We start from the raw sequence: 19,881 nt of genomic DNA, 5'->3' as shown, positions 1-19,881 counted from the left end.
TAGCCCAAGTGAGCTACATTCTCTTTTAAAGAACAGTGAAACAATTGTCATATGACCCTGCCTATAGGTAAATCTGTTGTTTATCTATGGAATATCTTGTGACTGATCGGGTTCTGGGATGTTAATGGGGGCACATAAGTGGCATAATGGGTTCCTTCTCCTGTCAAGGTTTTCTGCTGCCTTTGACACCATTAACCGACAGATCCTTGTAATGGTTGCTCATGGTGGTAACTGTTGCACCGCGATGGCTTAACTTGTTCAGGGGTACACTGCTTGGAAAGTATACAGATGTGTCACACTGGAACCCCTACACATCCAGAAGAAAGTATGATGTTAACTTGTGCTGTCCCACAGATATTGCTATTAATGCTTGTCTTTTTTTAACATTAATCTATTCTCATTATTTTCCCTGTTAGATGTTTGTATTGACCTACATTCCTGTGCTGACGATACCCAAATGCACACCACAGAAATTACCACAGCAAATGACATGCCAATGGTAAAACTCTAAATCAACCTTTTTTGGCCTTAAGATTTACCCTCTGATAGAAACATAATCCCTGAAAGTGGAGAACACACTCTTCAAGCTAGACAACTGGCCCGAAGACCCAAAAAATATGGTCATGTCCCTTGCAATGAAACCACAGCTCTGTTAACAAGCAAAAGAGGAAACTCGTTTCAGGATTCATGGCTTTTAAATGCATTAATACATTGGTGCCAAAGTATCCTTCAAGTTCACTTTTACCATTCATTCCATTGACCACACCATACGCAATATTTATTGTTCCTGGAGGTGACATCATAAAGTCAAGAAACAGAAAGGAGAGGCAACTCTGTTCCCATAACATAAGAACTTGAAACTCCACTCTCCTGTTCTTTCTGGTCTTGAAAAAGAATTTTAAAACTCTACTTTTCTTCTCATCAATAGCTATAAAAGGATTCATAACCTAGATTAGTCAGTCACCATTATTAATTATTAATATTAGCTAGTATTAGTAATTTGTATGTATGTGTATAAAACCTATAAAAGCAAATACGCACACTGATCTACAGACGTGCGCACACACACACACACACTTTCATCTACATCCCATTGCATTCAAATAGGAGAATTGTACACAATGGCATTTAAAACAATCTTCAATATTTTCACATCTCTGCATTAGCCGAAATTACATCAGTACTTGAAAAAACATTCCAGATGTGATACTTCAGTCCCATTGGGCGATTTGTGCACAGCAATTAAAAAGGTAGTTAGTCATTTCCTACTTAAACATTGCTTATCCTTTATCGTTCCAAAACAATTATAAAAGCACCTTCCTGAAGGAGAGATAGCAAAGTCAACCTTAGTCTCTGTCTATAATGTGTATGAGGGGTGTCACCTGTTTGGTCAATGCTAACAGGTTTTACATATGAGTTTACAGTACCTTTCAGCTTCCTGCTCAGATGTGTGCTGTTTCATCTCAAATGTGGCGAAGCTGCTCATGTCCACGTAGCCATCATTCTCATTAGCGGAGGCCAAAGCCCTACTGGGGTCTTCAAAAAACTCTGTAAATGTTCCAGCCCGGGTTGGTCTCCTTGGAGGGATTTGTATGTTTTCATAATCGGAGTTCATGGCTGGAATGTTTTCATATTCAGATGTGTCGGCGTTGGGAAAGGAAATTGACCTTGGCTTGGTCAATGGCAAAGGCATAAAGGGCGGCCTCGACCGATCTTCAAAGGACTCCACTCTTGCCACGCTCCTGCTGAAGGACTTTGGGGTTCCTTTCCTTTTGCCATCCTTGTAGATGAGAACAGCTGAAGGAGAGTCACAAGCACGCATCTTCCCAGAATGCGGCTTCAGTTGAGGTGAGCTCCCGACACTCCGCCTGTCCATGTCCAACAGCCTTGAGGGCCCGTGGTAGCTTGATTCAGAAGAAGACCTGGAGGAGGACACATTGACGTCCACGTGGACCTTATTCTCTGCTTTCTTCCTAAATTTTAGTGTAAGGAATCGCTTGAATGAGGACTTTTTCTTCTTAAAATACTTGTCGGGTGATTCGTTCTCTATCAAAAGTGAGGGGGAGCTTTTTGTGATTGGCTTTTTGGTGATACTGGCAAGTTCAAAAGGAGGTGGTATGTCGACTCCAGAGGAAGGCGTAGACACACCACTTGAAGAAAGATGAGTTCTGTGAGAAAAACTGCCCGATGAGGCAAGTACGCAAGGCAAGGAAATGTTGTCGTCTTTCATTCTCATTATGCTGTTCTCAAACGAGCTCCCGTTACTATCCCTGTACAAAGAAACTGGGCTGTCTCTTCCTTCCACTGAGTAAGACCGGGGATATTGTGTAAAACGTCGAGGTTTGGTTGGTAATAACCGGTTTATGTCCATATGCCTCCCTTCAAAGTGTTGGCAATGATTGGAGATAATGTCCGGAATAGGTTCATGCATTGTGTGTTGAGACTCAGCCTCTGGTCCTGTTTCCTCCGGAACAGTTTCAGGTACACATCCAGTTATCTTCCCAGAAAGGGATCTTGATCTAGTCACAATATTTTTGCGATCAACCGATAACAGGTGATTGTCATTTTCTACACCCAGGTCTTCCTTCTGGATTTGGTCACACAGCATGCCATTTGGTGATGATCTACTCTGTACCATTCTTTCCTTATGCAGGCTATGTTCACCTCTTGAGTGAGGGCTATTTTCGAGCACATATGGGTTTTCTTCTTCATCATCTGTAAGTGATAAGGAGTCTCTAGAATTTGCTTCATGTTCATAATTGTTCACAGAATCACTATCACGCTGTTGCTCTGTCAGTTCCTTATCATGGAGTTCTATTTCATCACCTGAATGCCCACCACACTGTTCATTACCTAGTTTTAGATCCTTAGTTGAACCCATAGCATCCCCAAACTGCTCTCGGTCCTCATATACCTCTTCCAGAATGCATTCCCTCACTCCATTCTGTTTAAGAGGAAACTTAATTTCTTCTTCGATGGCTGATTCAGGAACAGAAGCTTCCTGACACGAGTAACCACTTTCCATGTGCAAAAACTCATCCAGGTATCCATGAGGGACATCAACAAGATCTTCATTGCTTTCATTCTCATAGGGGATAATTTGACAGCTGTCATCTAAGCTGTCATCTTTCTCAACAGTGTCATCTTTTGAGACCACCCCTTCATCGTGCGCTGCCTCTGAGGATTCCTCCTCACTTTTTATCTCAATGGTTTCATAACCATCATCCACGTTATCCTCTTGTTCTCTGTTCTTGTCAATTTCAGAATTTGGGGTTTCAGGATTTACCATTCCTGGTGCAGCATTCACATCCTTGATCCAAGCATCATTTTGTGAATCATCAGAAAATGTTTCTGTGTGATGTGTAATGTCATCAGCAATTTCTAAGCCATCATCTGTTGCTTCATCATCTGGAGAATCGCTAGAACCTGAACATATCTCTGCTGTGTTATCAAACAATAGATCACTTTCCTCTTCCTGTAGACAGTCTGAATTAGCATCACTGAGAGCATCATCGATAGCACAGACTTCAGGCGCATCATGTGGCATGTGCTCCTCTAAAATTGGATTTGTATCTTCTACCTCATCATTTGACTCTTGGAAATTAGTGGTTTCCTCTTCTAATGGTATCAGCTGAACAATATCATCATCACTGATGTTCTTGTTAATCTCCTCTTCAGAATTCAACACCAAGTGATTTTCAAGATTATATTCATTGTTGCTTTTCACCAGATCCTGGTCAGTATGAGCCTCCTCAGAGACAGATGACAAGTCATCCCGAGATTCATGATCACTGCTTTCAAAGTCTGCGGCTTTATCATCATCCTGTGATGGCGATTCGTCCACCTGTAGCTTTGATGAAAATAATTCACAGATGTTTTCAGGGCTGCCTTGGACTTCAGTTTCAATTAACTCATCTGAAGCAACATCAATAGGTTCAACTTCATCCAAAGAGACATGTTCATCCGCCGTCATCATTAAAGGAGTTTGCTCCTCTCCATCACTCACAACACTCTTATCGTCCTGCGTGTCATCAGCTTCTGGAGAATCTAGGATGCAGTGATCTGCAGATAATTCCAGACACTTACATTGATGGTCAGCATCTTCACATTCCTCAGCAGTAAGACAGGTGTCAAAGCAGATCATTTCTCCATTGGCACAGTTGTTAAGACTATTGTTGATATAGACACTAGATCTTCCCTCAGTTGCGGACAGAACTGGCTTGGGTGCAAGTGGTGGCTTGGGTCCCCTAGACATAAGGTTTGAATGTTGATGAAGACTTTGTCTCAACACCAGAGAAGGATGTTTACATACAATGATTGGGTCAGCTTGATCAAGACTTGGTTTTGGTGCCAGTGGTGGCTTTGGGAAGTCTGAAAAACACAACAATGCCAACAGATTAGATTAATTCAGCAGACACATGTTAGCCAGATTATTAAGAAATCATTTGAAATTTTTACAGAATATGCTCCTCATTCTATCTACATTGATACTCAATTTCTAAAGTAGATCATTCTAAATCTAAAATTCATTCCTTACTATAGCTTGGAAAATCTCAATATTGCAACATGAAAAATAAGACACTCAGAAAATGGTTTAAAGTGTTGATAACATTTTTTGGGAACTATACAGGTGGAGAAATCAGAAAATGGCAAAATTAGGGTGCATAAGGACAGATTGAAAGTTTAGCGCCCATCTCCAGTATTTTACACAAAGTTGATTACTAATAATCTGATATTTCAATTCTGATAAGAAATGACAATCCATTGGGGTTGCATTGCAGCAATGTGATTGGCTACCGGGAGGCTGGGAGCCAGGAGCTTCCTGCCCTGCGGGTGAAGAGGACCGAGAGAAGGAGGAGGCGACAGAGGCGGCAAACAAGTAAGTGTATTTTTATTTTCACTCCATCCCCCGCGACCCCCTCCATACCGCCATAAATACCAGCCGCCACTTGTTGTTAGCTTGCAAAGTCTCTGGGCTCAACTCCATGGTGGACAGCTCTAAGAGTGACTAAAATGAAGAGAAACTTTCCATTTTTCTATATTTAAAAACGAAATACTGATATGGAAAAAGATTGTTTTCCTTCTACGTCTATGTGTAAAATTAGTATTAGTAAAACTCGAAAACTAGGAGCCTCATTTATATCACAGATGAGAATTATGCAGAATTTTAGAAAATGTACAACTTAACAGCTAAGGTCAATAGTCTGCATGAGAGGCAAGAAGTGTTTCAAACAACTACATCACTACAGCCTGCAAGCCCTGAGAAATGAATTCACTATCATAAAAGGATGCAGAACACTAATCTCAATAGGTTACCTTAGATTCATACAATGCAAATCAACCAATAACGCAAATGATCAGATTGTACACAAGATTTATTATAACACAAAACATTAAATTATTACAGAACTAATTTCACCAAAACCAGTTATAAATTCAAAACACCCATTGTACTGGAAGGTATGAATATATATTTACATAATAGCTGGAATTTATGAAGGAGAGTGGTTAAAATGCTGACAAAAATTATAGAAACAACATCTCAAGGTAACTGGTGCTTTAAGGACCCAAGTCAGTGGCACACATTTCATGGACTTTGGATCCATGAGATGTTGAGTGCTAAAGGGTACTATAATGAGACACATCAGTGGCACATATTTGATAGACTTGGGATCCATAAGATACTAAGTACTAAAAGGTGTTATTATGAACAACATCAGTGGCACAAATTTCATGAACATTGGATCCATGAGATGTTGAGTGTTAAAGGGTGTTATTATGAACTACATCGGTGGCACATATTTCATGGACTTTGGATCCATGAGATGTTGAGTACTTAAATGTTTTATTATGAACCACATCAGTGCCACACATTTCATGGACTTTGGATCCATGGGATGTTGAGTGCTAAAAGGTATTATTATGAACCACATCACACATTTCATGGACTTTAGATGCATGGGATGTTGACTGGTGAAAGACGTTATTATGAACCAAATCTGTGGCATATATTTTATGAACTTTGGATCCATGAGATGTTGAGTGCTAAAAGGTGTTATTATGAAACACATCAGTGGCACACATTTCATGGACTTTGGATCCATGAGATGTTGAGTGTTAAAAGGTGTGATTATGAACCACATCAGTGGCACACAGTTCATGGACTTTGGAGACATGGGATGTTGAGTGGTGAAAGACGTTATTATGAACCACATCAGTGGCACACATTTCATGGACTTTGGATCCATGAGATGTTGAGTGGTGAAAGACATTATTACGAACCACATCAGTGGCACACATTTCATGGGCTTTGGATCCATGAGATGTTGAGTGCTAAAAGGTGTTATAATGAACCACATCAGTGGCACACATTTCAGGAACTTTGGATCCATGAGATGCTGAGTGCTAAAAGGTGTTATCATGAAACACATCAGTGGCACACATTTTATGGACTTTGGATCAATGGGATGTTGAGTGCTAAAAGATGTTATTATGAACTAAATCAGTGACACTGATTTTTTGGACTTTTGATCCATGAGATGTGGAGAGGATGTGGCATAATGTCTAGAGTGCTTGACCTCGAAGCTGGGGAACCTGGTTCGAGTCTTGACAGGGACGCTCAACATCCTGTGTTGTGGACAAATCACTTAATCTCCCTGTGCCTATCAAAAGGAATGTATCCATCTGTAACGCAATTGGTGCTATGATACCTTTGGGTTGAGTTCGCGCTATATAAAACTCCCCCCAAAAAATGTGTAGTGTTCAAAGGTGTTATTATGAACCAAATCAGTGGCACACATTTCATGGCCTCTAGATCCATGAACGATTAGGTGCAACTCTTGGGATTCAAGTCCCTAATGTTTGGGTTTCAACAGATCTCTGAAGCTGGTGCATTGTTGAAACCTCCATTGCAATATCTAACAGCAGTCACCAATAATGTCAAGTACTATACACAGCAGCGTTATACTACTCAACAGACACGTGTGAAATAGAAGGCGGATTCCTTCTACGACTGCGGTCAGATTATGAAAAACAATTGAAAGTCCTGACTTCCTGAGTGTTTCAATAGAATGTCATATAATTTGGCCTAAAAATATCTGAAAGTGTGTCCTGTTTGGCACCACATGGTTCAGAGTGTTTTGTGTTTAAAGTGAAATAAAATACATTAAAGACCCTACGTGGTGGATGCCTAACTATGACCATGCTGACAGCAAGGATAGAATTTACCAACAATGTGCAACCGATTATTTTCAACGTGCATGATCCATGTCAACTTTCATCAAACGTCCTCTAAAGTAATGATTCTTGGATTTAGAATATGGGAATACATTAGCAGGAACCCCACAGAGTCTGTTAAAGTAAACTTCTTGTGCTACTCTGTCCATTTCTGTGACCCTGATGTCCTGTATCTGGATTCAAGGCTCCAAGAAAAGGTGCTGCCAGAGCTGGACAACAAGGTAGCTCTTAATGTGTAGATGTAGAAAAATGGGCGCCGGATTGCAGGAGTAAGGGGAGAGTTGGGGCATAAGAGGCAACAAAGGTTGGTATAAATACAGGCCCACAAACTGTATGTGAGTCTCATGCCTTAAGGCACATCCTAACTTATTGGTTGTAATTCCTACACCTTGGTGCACACTCTCGACCATTGAATGGGGTCCTATGCAATGGAGCACATACTCACTGGGCGTGAGTTTCACCTCCAGGTGCTCAATGTCACTCATTAGGTGTGAGTCTCACATCTTGAAGCGGAGTCTGACTCACTGATTGTGATTCACCCTTCCTAGAGCGTAGTCTTTCTGACTCTTTGCTTAAGTTGAGTCAGTTCCAAAACTTGGTACATGCTACCGCTCACTGGGTGTGAGTTTGAAGCCATAGTGCACAATCTTTCTAATTCGGCGTGAATCTCACACTTTGGTGAACAATCTCTGAATGTTTTGTCTAGTTTATGCCTTAATGTACAATGACCCCCTCCAGGTGAAGTGGTACTGGGTAAGCGGGTAGTCACCATTGCTAGCATCAGCTTGCAGTATGCCAGAAAAACTGCACTGGGCTTCTAGCTATTCTTTCTGGTTTCAAATTGATGTGAGAGTACATAGTTAATCTGCTGGTGAGCATCTATAAAACAATCAGTTTCAGAAGAAATATAAAAAAGTTAACAACATTTTCAGCAGTTTTTGGGGATATCACGTCTGCTGTATTACAATTCCATTATATCCTATGGCACTGTACGGCAGACAGGATATCTGTCACATGTGTGACAGAGTAACTCGTCTGCCAAACTCCAAATCAGGCCCTGTGTGTCTAAGGGATAAAGAAGTGTAAATACACCTAGGTCCTTGTGTGGCCATGAAAGACAAGTCAGGCATAATAAACGTTTCACCCTGAAGTTCGATCCATGGGTGATCACTCTGAGATGTCATGCGAGTTCCACATCCAGCCGCTTGACATCTTTGCGTTTGCTCTGGGTACCAGGCGTCCACAATGACCTCATGATGTATGACAGCAAATCCTTTTCATGATAAAATTACTCTGGAGACAATGCCAATAGTCCTCAGCTTGACCTTCGAGATGGTATTGGGAACGATGACGTGGGCTACTCATGCTCTGCTGTAAACCTTTTAGATGAACAAGGAAACAAGTTGCTGGAAAGTATTTGACCTTGAACTTCTTTTTTTTGATCATGTGATGCTGCGGGGAGCATCAAATAAGCAACAAGAGGGATAGGGGCGTGTGCAGGTTGTGGTCCAAATGACTGCAATAGGCGCTAGCTGTACATCTCTTCAGTTCTGCAGAGCTTTCTTCTAACATTATGAGGTTGGAGTCAGGACTCATTTTGGCATCTCCATCAACTACGCTATTAAAAGTAAATATACAGGGCCCCCTCTACCGAGCCATTTTTGGCTGTAAAAATACATTTGTGGCTATGAGGAGCTCCATTTACACCTGTCAGGCATCCAAAAAAAGATATCTAGTAAACCTCTGAATTTTTTTGTCCTGGAATACTGTGTGTGGGACTGTACCAATTGGTGCACTGTGGGCATTGCCTTGAATAGAATTTGCTGATTAGCTGACAGCCAATGCAAAACCCAGAGGGTGCGGGTGTAACATTATCTCAGGTTTTTGGCCACTTATGAGCTTGGCTACATTGTTCTGTAAAAGCTGTAGCCTGTATGAAAGTTGGCTGCAGGCGTGGCCCATGCGTAATAGTACAAGGGCCTGGCTCTGTACCTTTTAGAAAACATGTAGCGTGTCTGACAGGCTGAGCAAAGATCAGTCTGGCAGACACTCTTCATGGTCAGGCAAGGCAGCCGGGAGCAGTCTCATGGATGCCTGATATCCACCCCTAAACCCTAAAAATACTCTTACCACCCTATGCCCCTAACCACCCCTAAACTCAAAAATACATTTACCACCCTATACTCTTATCCACCCCATAACTCTAAAAACGCCCGTACAACCTATATCCTTAACAACCCCTAAAAGCCTAAAAATACTCTTTCCACCCAATACCCTTACCCACCCCTAAACCCTAAAAACTCCCTTACAATCCAAAACACATGCCCGCCCTAAACCCTAAAACTAACCTTACAACCCAACACCTTACCCTGACCGTAGCCCTAAAAAGAGCCTTACAACCCAATATCCTTACTCACAATACCGACATATAAATGAATCTGCGGCGATTTAAATAAAATAAGAAATATCTCTGTGGCCCATTGCCAGCCCTTCTCAGTGCCAGATGCTAAAATCCTCTATACCTTAATTCCAAATGCTTCTGACATCACCAGTGCGTGAAAACACACCATACCTCAAAGAGAGTTGTGTGTCTCTGTCTCTGTAAACTGTAGGCTAAAGATTTGAGTACTCGCAAAATAACACATTCACGGATGCTCCTACACAACAGATTTTCCCTGTAAACAATGGGTCACATGTTTGATAGCTCTGTGGGTTAATGTTCCTATAGCAAAAACAACAGTTGATGGACAAAATGCAGAACAATGTCATACATTCACCCCAGTACAGAGATCTGGGCCTAAATCCATCGTTTTTTCCTCACCATGCAGTTCCAGTTTGAACCCAGCCATATGCAAATCAGTCTTGACCCTGTGCCTCATGGGAACAGTCCAGTCCGAACTGCCAAGCCCGGTCCTCCCTGGACTGGAAACAAGCACCCTAGGACCGGTTTCGGGGTTTCACCCCTCTTCAGCCAGGATAGCTTGATTCCAGTGGCATGGAGAGCAAGGGACCCACGTCTGGGCATTCCCGTCCCACTAGGGGTGACAAATGCAAAAACAACAGTTGATGGACAGAATGCAGAACAATGTCATACATTCACCCCAGTACAGAGATCTGGGCCTAAATCCATCGTTTTTTTGCTCACCATGCCATTACAGTTTGAACCCAGCCGTGTGCAAATCAGTCTTGACCCTGTGCCTCATGGGAACAGTCCAGCCCGAACTGCCAAGCCAGGTCCTCCTTGGACTGGAAACAAGCATCCTAGGACCGGTTTCGGTGTTTCACCCCTCTTCAGCCAGGATAGCTTGATTCCAGTGGCATGGAGAGCACGGGACTCACGTCTGAGCATACCCATCCCACTCGGGGTGACAAATGCAAAAACAACAGTTGATGAACTGGGGTGGCGTGGTGAGCAAAATAACGATGGATTAAACCCAGATCTGGGACTGGGGGTGAATGTTTTGCCAATGTGCAACATTCCGTCAATCATCTTGTGTGTTTTTCTGTTCACCCTATGTGGGAAGGGTATGCCCAGATGTGGGTCCCGTGCTCACTATGCCACTGGAGGCAAGCTATCCTGGCTGAAGAGGGGTGAAACCCCAAAACCGGTCCTAGGATGCTTGATTCCGGTCCAGGGAAGACATGGCTTGGGTGTTCGGGCTGGACTGTTCCCATGAGGCACAGGGTTAAGACTGATTTGCATATGGCCATGTCTGAACTGGGGTGGCGTGGTGAGCAAAATAATGATGGATTAAACCCAGATCTGTGACTGGGGGTGAATGTTTTGCCAATGTGCCACCTTCCATCCATCATCTTGTGTGTTTTAATGCTCCTATAGAACAGATAACTGTGTTGCCTATAGGCTAGAAGTCTGAGTTACAGTGGCAATGCGTGATTGGTCAGTTCGCCCATTGAGGGATTGGTACTAAATCTGTAGGTAACAGGTTTGCATCCAATCACAATTGAAAGTTTGAATCACAATACGATTGCTCACTGGGTTACAGCACAAGCAGAGCAGAGTGGCGTTTAACCTCAAAACCATAAATGTTCATTCTGACAGAATCGACTCTGCATTGCATCGTAAATCAGTTTGGTTTTAAAAGGACTTAAATATTTTAGCGCCAAGAAATGTCAGTGCATGGCAAGTGCTAGACAGGCAACATTGTTATGCGTTCCGTGAGGCCTCTCGGCGCGGTCCCCGGCAGCAGACGCACAATCTGGCACGTCTCTAGGACCCCTGCATGCCGGCTCCATCCTGCTCCCATCCCCTCTCGCAGTGGCAGGAAGCAAACAACGCCGTCTCTTCTGGAGACGGATGGGCCTGCCTTGTCCCGTTCCTGACTCGCCCCAGATCCGGAGCGCTGTGGGCGCTGCCGCGCATTCACATGCGGCCCCAGCCTTGACTCTTCACAGAAATCCACTCAGAGAGATGGATGCTTTAGGGTTGAGAGTCAGGAACTGGGCTTTTTTGTTTGAAAAATGAGCAGAAACCTTGAAGGCAGGCTCTGTCGCCAGCCAGCCAGGCATCTCCGCTCCTGGCTGCTCACACTGTGCATCGTTTGACCTTCTTAGTCTCCAGCGTTCCCCTTGCCGTTTCTATAATATAGCTCCTCTGGCCGGCTGGTGTTTGTAGAGCGCTGCATCTCAGGCTCTTTGGCAATACCCTTATGTTAAGTGTGGCAAATAGGGAATATGTAAAAGAGGAGTCTGAAAAGAATTTCAGACAGCCGACGCCTTTTAAGGTTCGGTGCGATTTGGGAGACAACCTGGGTAAAGTTGGAGACTGCTGAGGGTCTCCAGGTGCTGGCATAGGTAGAGAAGCGGGCATGCGCAATGGGCCTAAAGGGGTTTATCATCTGCATTTCGATGAAATGAAACTGTGGAATGGTAAAATGTCTTGCCATGGGGCAATTCAAGCCCTTAGCTCACCAGCCTTGGGGCACCAGGCTTAGTTTATCACCCCTAGTTCACCACCCTTACTTGTCTGCCCCTAGCCCCACCCTTAGCTCAAAGTCGTTTGTCCTTAGCTCACTGCCCTTGGCTCTTTCCTCACTGCCTATGCTCACTGCTCATAGCTAGCTCTACTCTCCCTGCCCTTAGCTCACTGCCCATGGCTCTTTCCTCACTGCCTATGCTCACTGCTCACAGCTAGCTCTACTCTCCCTGCCCTTAGCTTACTGCCCTCGTCTCATTCCTCACTGCCTATGCTCACCGCCCATAGCTAGCTCTACTCTCCCTGCACTCACCTCACTGCCCTTGCCTCTTTCCTCACTGCCTTTGCTCACTGCTCATAGCTAGCTCTACTCTCCCTCTACTTAGCTCACTGCCCTTGGCTCTTCCCTCACCGCCCATAGCTAGCTCTACTCTCCCTGCACTGAGCTCACTGCCCTTGGCTCTTTCCTCACTGCCTTTGCTCACCGCCCATAGCTAGCCCTACTCTCCCTGCACTGAGCTCACTGCCCTTGGCTCTTTCCTCACTGCCTTTGCTCACCGCCCATAGCTAGCTCTACTCTCCCTGGACCTAGCGCACTTCCCTTGTCTCTTTCCTCACTGCCTTTGCTCACTGCCCATAGGTAGCTCTACTCTCCCTGCACTCTGCTCACTGAGCTTGGTTCTTTCCTCACTGCCTATGCTCACCGCCCATAGCTAGCTCTACTCTCCCTGCACTCAGCTCACTGCCCTTGGCTCTTTCCTCACTGCCTATGCTCACCGCCCATAGCTAGCTCTACTCTCCCGGCACTCAGCTCACTGCCCTTGGCTCTTTCCTCAATGCCTATGCTCACCGCTCATAGCTAGCTCTACTCTCCCTACCCTTAGTTCACTGCCCTTGGGTCTTTACTCACTGCCTTTACTCACCGCTCAAAGCTAGCTGTACTCTTCCTGCACTCAGCTCACTTCCCTTGACTTTTTCCTCACTGCCTGTGCTCACTGCCCATAGCTAGCTCTACTCTTCCTGCACCCAGCTCACTGCCCTTGGCTCTTTCCTCACTGCCTTTGCTCACCTACCTTTGATAGCTCTACTCTCCCTGCACCCAGCTCATTGCCCTCTTCTCTTTCCTTACTGCCTATGCTCACCGCCAATAGCTAGCTCTACTCTCCCTGCACCCAATTCACTGCCCTCGTCTCTTTCCTCACTGCCTATGCTCACCACCCATAGCTAGCTCTACTCTCCCTGCACTCAGGTCACTGCCCTTGGCTCTTTCCTCACCGCCCATAGCTAGCTCTACTCTCCCTGCACTGAGCTCACTGCCCTTGGCTCTTTCCTCACTGCCTATGCTCACCGCTCATAGCTAGCTCTACTCTCCCTGCTCCCAGCTCACTGCTCTTGCCTCTTTCCTCACTGCCTATGCTCACCGCCCATAGCTAGCTCTACTCTCCCTGCTCTCAGCTCACTGCCCTTGTCTCTTTCCTCACTGCCTTTGCTCGTGCCGATAGCTAGCTCTACTCTCCCTGCACTCAGCTCACTGCCCTTGGCTCTTTCCTCACTGCCTATGCTCGCCACCCATAGCTAGCTCTACTCTCCCTGCACTCAGCTCACTGCCCTTGGCTCTTTCCTCACTGCCTATGCTCACCGCCCATAGCTAGCTCTACTCTCCCTGGACCCAGCTCACTGCCCTTAGCTCTTTCCTCACTACCTATGCTCACCGCCCATAGCTAGCTCTACTCTCCCTGGACCCAGATCACTGCCCATGGCTCTTTCCTCACCGCCCATAGCTAGCTCTACTCTCCCTGCACTCAGCTCACTGCCCTTAGCTCTTTCCTCACTACCTATGCTCACCGCCCATAGCTAGCTCTACTCTCCCTGCACTGAGCTCACTGCCCTTGGCTCTTTCCTCACTACCTATGCTCGCCACCCATAGCTAGCTCTACTCTCCCTACCCTTAGCTCACTGCCCATGGCTCTTTCCTCACTGCCTGTACTCATCACCCAGAGCTAGCTCTACTCTCCCTGCACTCAGCTCACTGCCCATGGCTCTTTCCTCACCGCCCATAGCTAGCTCTACTCTCCCTGCACTGAGCTCACTGCCCTTAGCTCTTTCCTCACTGCCTATGCTCGCCACCCACAGCTAGCTCTACTCTCCCTGGACCCAGATCACTGCCCATGGCTCTTTCTTCACTCCCTTTACTCATCATTTATAGCTAGCTCTACTCTCCCTACCCTTAGCTCACTGCCCTTGGCTGTTCCTTCACTGCCTTTGCTCACCGCCCATAGCTAGCTCTCCCTGCACTGAGCTCACTGCCCTTGTCTCTTTCTTCACTGCCTATGCTCGCCACCCATAGCTAGCTCTGCTCTCCCTACCCTTAGCTCACTGCCCTTGGCTCTTTCCTCACTGACTATGCTCACCGCCCATAGCTAGCTCTACTCTCCCTGCACTCAGCTCACTGCCCATGGCTCTTTCCTCACCGCCCATAGCTAGCTCTGCTCTCCCTACCCTTAGCTCACTGCCCTTGGCTCTCTCTTCACTGCCTTTACTCATCACTCATAGCTAGCTCTGCTCTCCCTACCCTTAGCTCACTGCCCTTGGCTCTCTCTTCACTGCCTATGCTCACCGCCCACAGCTAGCTCTAGTCGGGGGAGTGCCACTGCCCTTAGCTCACTACCCTCTTAGCTGGCAGTCTCAAGTTCGAGTACTGCCCTCAGCTCACCCCTGTTGGTCCACTGCCCTTAGCTCCCTGTTCCCTGTCCCTATCTCCCTCGTTTTAGCTCGTTCACTCTTTAACTGCCACACTGTCTTTGGGCAGAAGAGATGCTGGAAACGAGAGTCACGCACTTCCTAAATTCGCCTGCAAAACATACTTCCTGCCAAAAAGTTCTGCTTCTCCTGCGAATCTCAGCGTCCGTGTCGTGCTCTGCGCAGAGACGTAGCGAGCCCAGAACATGTATCTATCTATCTGCAACACAGACTCACAGCTACAAGGTGCCACCCTTGCTAGACAGACACGGCCACCCACGCCTCCATTTCACTTGAATGCCGTTCCCACCACCGGCCCCTCACCCTGCAATGACTATGTAGCGCTGCGAAATGCTGGCAACTAAGGCTACCAGGCGGCGCACTCAACTAAAATCAACTAAACAACGGCCGGGGCGCCTATTTTCCTAAATATAGCGCCTATCGTCGGGGCAGAATATCTTCATGCTCTCCCGATTTCGGCAGCTCTGGAAGGAAAGGTTGAGGGCGAAAGGGCAACTTGTCCAGGAGCACACAGATGCAGCAATATGCAATTCTTCTAACTAGCCACAGTGGTCTGGTTTGCCAGACGTCGTCTCAAAGAGCCAACCCATTAAACAATATGGAATCATAACCAAGATCAATCAATCCATCGTCCGTCCGTCCACCCACCCAGTTCATCCACTCACTCATCCATCCATCCATTGTCCGTCCGTCCGTCCACCCACCCATCCATCCATCCACTCTGCCATCCATTCTTCCATGCATCCACCTAGCCATCCACTCTGCCATACATTCTTCCATCCATCCACCTAGCCATCCATCCATCCACTCTGCCATCCACCCACCAGTCCATCCATCCATTGTCCGTCCATCCACCCACCCATCCATCCATCCACTCTGCCATCCAGTCTTCCATCCATCCACCTAGCCATCCATCCACTCTGCCATCCACCCACCAGTCCATCCATCCATTGTCTGTCCGTCCACCCACGCATCCATCCATCCACTCTGCCATCCATTCTTCCATCCGTCCACCTAGCCATCCATCCATCCACTCTGCCATCCACCCACCAGTCCATCCATCCATTGTCTGTCCGTCCATCCATCCCCTGGTAAAGTTTACGATCCATTTTGTTCCACTGTGTATGTATTTGAGCTAACTCGTATCAACGTCATGCTATAAACAAATTGATGCTGATGGCATGGTAATACTTTCTTAAAATGTCGGCACGCATATTGTGAGCTTTCATCACACCGAACGAAAACTGCTTGAGTTTGACCAAAAAGCACGATTCAGTCCTTATCATTTTCCCATGAAGCCCAGAGCACGGGCAATAAACTGAGCCGAGTGGAAGCTCTCCCGGTCCCGCACACTGTCACTCACATCCCACGCCTGGCGCCGCCCCGCCTTCCCATCTTACGAGTTGAGAATCCAACCTCTCTGTTCCTAAAGATTCCGGCTTGTGGGGTAGCTCAGTGGGGTAATGTGCCTGCGGCGAAGTACATGATGTCGGACTGCAGATCAACCTTTCAAACAACAACACTCAGAGGACTCAACTTTCATCCCCCTAAATGTATTAAAAAGGAGTGCCGCTGAGTAGGAATTGCAATTACCATGGTCATTTCCACTCTCACCCCACAAGCTGCTTAAATCAGAGGTTTCTTTATTTTTCACATCCCATAAGTTAGCCCAGCCCTCCCTGCCCATGATTCCAGCTTCCTTTGGCGTTTTTGCACCTACCTGTGCTCATCTTCTGACGTCACCCAAATTTGTGCAGAAGCTTCCCTTGTTCAGACCATAGTCCTGAGGAAGGCTCGCGCGCCTCGAGTTCTCCCAAACTAAAAGTAATTTCACAACTAGCGCAAAAAGAAGAGAAATTGTCCAGTTGTCGCCCTTCTAGGCGCTGCTCAACCGAAGGCGGTATAGACAGGGTCTGTGGTCTTTTCAGTGCCTGTTTCAGTTAGGGTGTTACAGACCCTGAGTCCCTGCTTCAAGGAGGAGGTGACAGGGAGGGGGTCCTTGCCAGGCCACCTAAGTGTCTGCCGGGGACCGGTCGTGTGGAGACGGACCCTCGCCTCCAGCTCTCAACCCAAGAAAGGCGAGATACAGAGGAGATACTCCTTCCTCCGCCTTTGCTCCACCCAGGGCGGCGTAGAGAGGCACTGGAGTCCCCAAAGTGCTTGTTCCGAGAAGGGCGGTATAGCGAGGGGCTGCTCCCTCCCCAATCCTGGCTCCAGTCAGGGTGCCACAAAGAGGGACTTGAGTCTCCGAGGAGGGCGGTATAGCGAGGGACTGCTCCTTCTTCAGTCCTAACTCCAGTCAGGGTGTTATAGAGAGGGACTTCAGTCTTCGAGGAGGGCGGTATAGTGAGGGACTGCTCCTTCTTCAGTCCTAACTCCAGTCAGGGTGCTATAGAGAGGGACTTCAGTCTTCGAGGAGGGCGGTATAGCGAGGGACTGCTCCTTCCTCAGTCCTAACTCCAGTCAGGGTGTTATAGAAAGGGACTTCAGTCTTCTAGGAGGGCGGTATAGTGAGGGACTGTTCCCTCCTCAGTCCTAGCTCCAGTCAGGGTGCTCCAAAGAGGGACTTCAGTCTCCGAGGAGGGCGGTATAGAAAGGCACTGCTCACTCCCTAGTCCTAGCTCCAGTTACGGCGTTATAGAGAAGGGCTTTTCCTCTGCAGCCCCTGTTCCAAGGAGGGCGGTATAGCGAGGCACTCCGGTTCCCTGAGTTCTACCTCCAGACGAAGCCTCTAGTCTTACCCGGGTCCGGGTTCTGGTCCAAGGAGGGCGGTATAGCGAGGCACCGCTGCCCCTGAGTTCTACCTCCAGTCGGAGCGTTACAAAGAGGGGCTTCGCCTCCCCGGCCCCCGCCTCCAGGCTCAGGGATGCTCTCCGGCTCGTTCTGACGGGCTGCTGTGACCCTGAGCACGGGCTGCTCCCAACTGAGCGCTGCGGCGGAGCACAGCTGCTGAAACAAGCACTTCCTTCCCCCGTGTGTGCGTGGTTTCCTCCTGCCCTTAAAGCGAAGAAGCGCTGTTGAACCCGGTGCAAGAGGCAGCGGGCGTTAATCAGGAGCAGAGACTGAGCACCAGGCGCCGTGCTCAGACCACACGGGACCCCGAAGAGGGGAGTCACTGGGGGCTGGTGTAGGACGCGAAGGAAGCCATGGCAAGGGATGTCTTAAACGTGTGAGAACGGACCTCAGAAACATTGATTGCCAGGAAAGCATCACTTCTAGCCACGTCTTCTGCCGGAGTCCAATAATATATCTACTCTCAGCACCATCCGAGTGACTGAGGTGTTTGAGGCGCTATACAAATATGTCATCCATCCCTCCATCCACTCATCCATCCATCCACCCACCCACCCACCCATCCATCCATCCATCCATCCATCCATCCATCCATCCATCCATCCATCCATCCATCCATCCATCCAATTCATCCACTCAACCACCCATCCATCCACTCACCCACACATCTCTCACACTCATCTCACCTACCCATCCATCCATCCATCCATCCATCCATCCATCCATCCATCCATCCATCCATCCATCCATCCATTCATCCATCCATCCATCCATCCATCCATCCATCCATCCATCCATCCATCCATCCATCCATCCATCCATCCATCCATCCATCCTTCCATCCATCCATCCATCCATCCATCCATCCATCCATCCATCCATCCATCATCCATCCATTTCCCTCATCCATCCATCCACCCACACATCCATCCATCCATCCATCCACCCATGCACCCACCCACGCATCCATCCATCCATCCATCCATCCATCCATCCATCCATCCATCCATCCATCCATCCATCCATCCATCCATCCATCCATCCATCCATCCATCTATCCATCCATCCATCATTCCACCCAGCCACCCATCCATCCACACCCCACCCATCCATCCACTCACCCACCCATCCACCCACACATCTCACACACTCATCTCATCCATCCATCCATCCATCCATGTCATCCATCCATCCATCCATCCATCCATCCATCCATCCATCCATCCATCCATCCATCCATCCATCCATTTCACCCATCCGTCCATCCACCCACCCATGCACCCATCCATCTATCCATCCATCCAGCCATCCACCCATCCATCCATCCATCCATCCATCCATCCATCCATCCACCCATCTTCCATCCATCCATCCATCCATCCATCCAACCATCCCTCCATCCATCATCCACCCACGCGGACCCATCCATCCATCCATCCACCATCTATCCATCCATCCATCCATCCATCCACCATCGATCCATCCATTCATCCCACCCACCCACCCACCCATCCACCCATCCATCCATCCATCGGGGTATAAAGACCCATTTGAAATTGTGAACAATGGAAGTAAGATAGCACATTTTACACCAAGGTTCTGAAAGGTCACTTACCCCAAAAATGTTTCCAAAAATGGCCAACTGGTCCTTTTTATGCCACAATTTTCACATGCCTTTGCTGACAAATATTAACCATGCAGATAGTTATGTTATGTTATTGAGAATTTGTAGAGTGCACGTTCACCAACAGGTCTCTTGGCGCTAGTATTTTCCATTGAGGTCACTAATTAAAAGGTCCAGGTCTAGCTGTAAGCTTGGGTGAAGAGCCAGGTCTTCAGCATCTTCCTGAAGTGAAGGAGGTCTGTCTCAAGTCTCAGTGGGGGTGGCAGAGCGTTCCAAAATTTGGGTCCTAGTATTGAGAAGCGCGACCCTCCTGTTCGTTTGCGTTTAAAACTCGCCACCACCAGTAGATTCATGTACATAGATCTTAAGGTGCACTGTGGAGTGTACCTTCGGATTTTTGAGGATATGTGCTTTGGGCCAGTCCCATGTAGGGCTTTAAATAGGATACAACCTGTTTTGAACATGGAGCGTTGCTCCACTGGGAGCCAGTGCAGCTCTTTAGCAGCGGCTTAATGTGACAGCGTCTGCCTTGTTG

The 19,881-nt window shown here is 47.1% G+C and overlaps 1 protein-coding gene across 3 annotated transcripts in view; it reads right to left on the bottom strand.

Moving 5' to 3' along the window:
- The window catches only part of FGD5 (FYVE, RhoGEF and PH domain containing 5), a 466,200-nt gene extending 448,202 nt beyond the window's left edge, over window positions 1-17,998 (bottom strand). For all 3 annotated transcript variants that reach the window (XM_085624451.1, XM_085624450.1, XM_085624452.1), the window contains exons 1-2: window positions 16,650-17,998; window positions 1,428-4,371 (exon numbers count right to left, since the gene is read on the bottom strand). In XM_085624451.1, the coding sequence (XP_085480577.1) occupies window positions 1,428-4,371; window positions 16,650-16,659 (2,954 nt within the window). In that variant the 5' untranslated portion in view covers window positions 16,660-17,998. The remainder of the gene's footprint in view (window positions 1-1,427; window positions 4,372-16,649) is intronic.
- Window positions 17,999-19,881: the final 1,883 nt, after the last annotated feature.

The sequence above is a fragment of the Triturus cristatus genome, chromosome 9 (genome assembly GCF_964204655.1).
Source record: "Triturus cristatus chromosome 9, aTriCri1.1, whole genome shotgun sequence".
In the NCBI taxonomy this organism is placed as follows: domain Eukaryota; kingdom Metazoa; phylum Chordata; class Amphibia; order Caudata; family Salamandridae; genus Triturus; species Triturus cristatus.
Note: the sequence above shows the minus strand (reverse complement) of the source record. Positions and strands in the feature narration are given on the sequence as shown.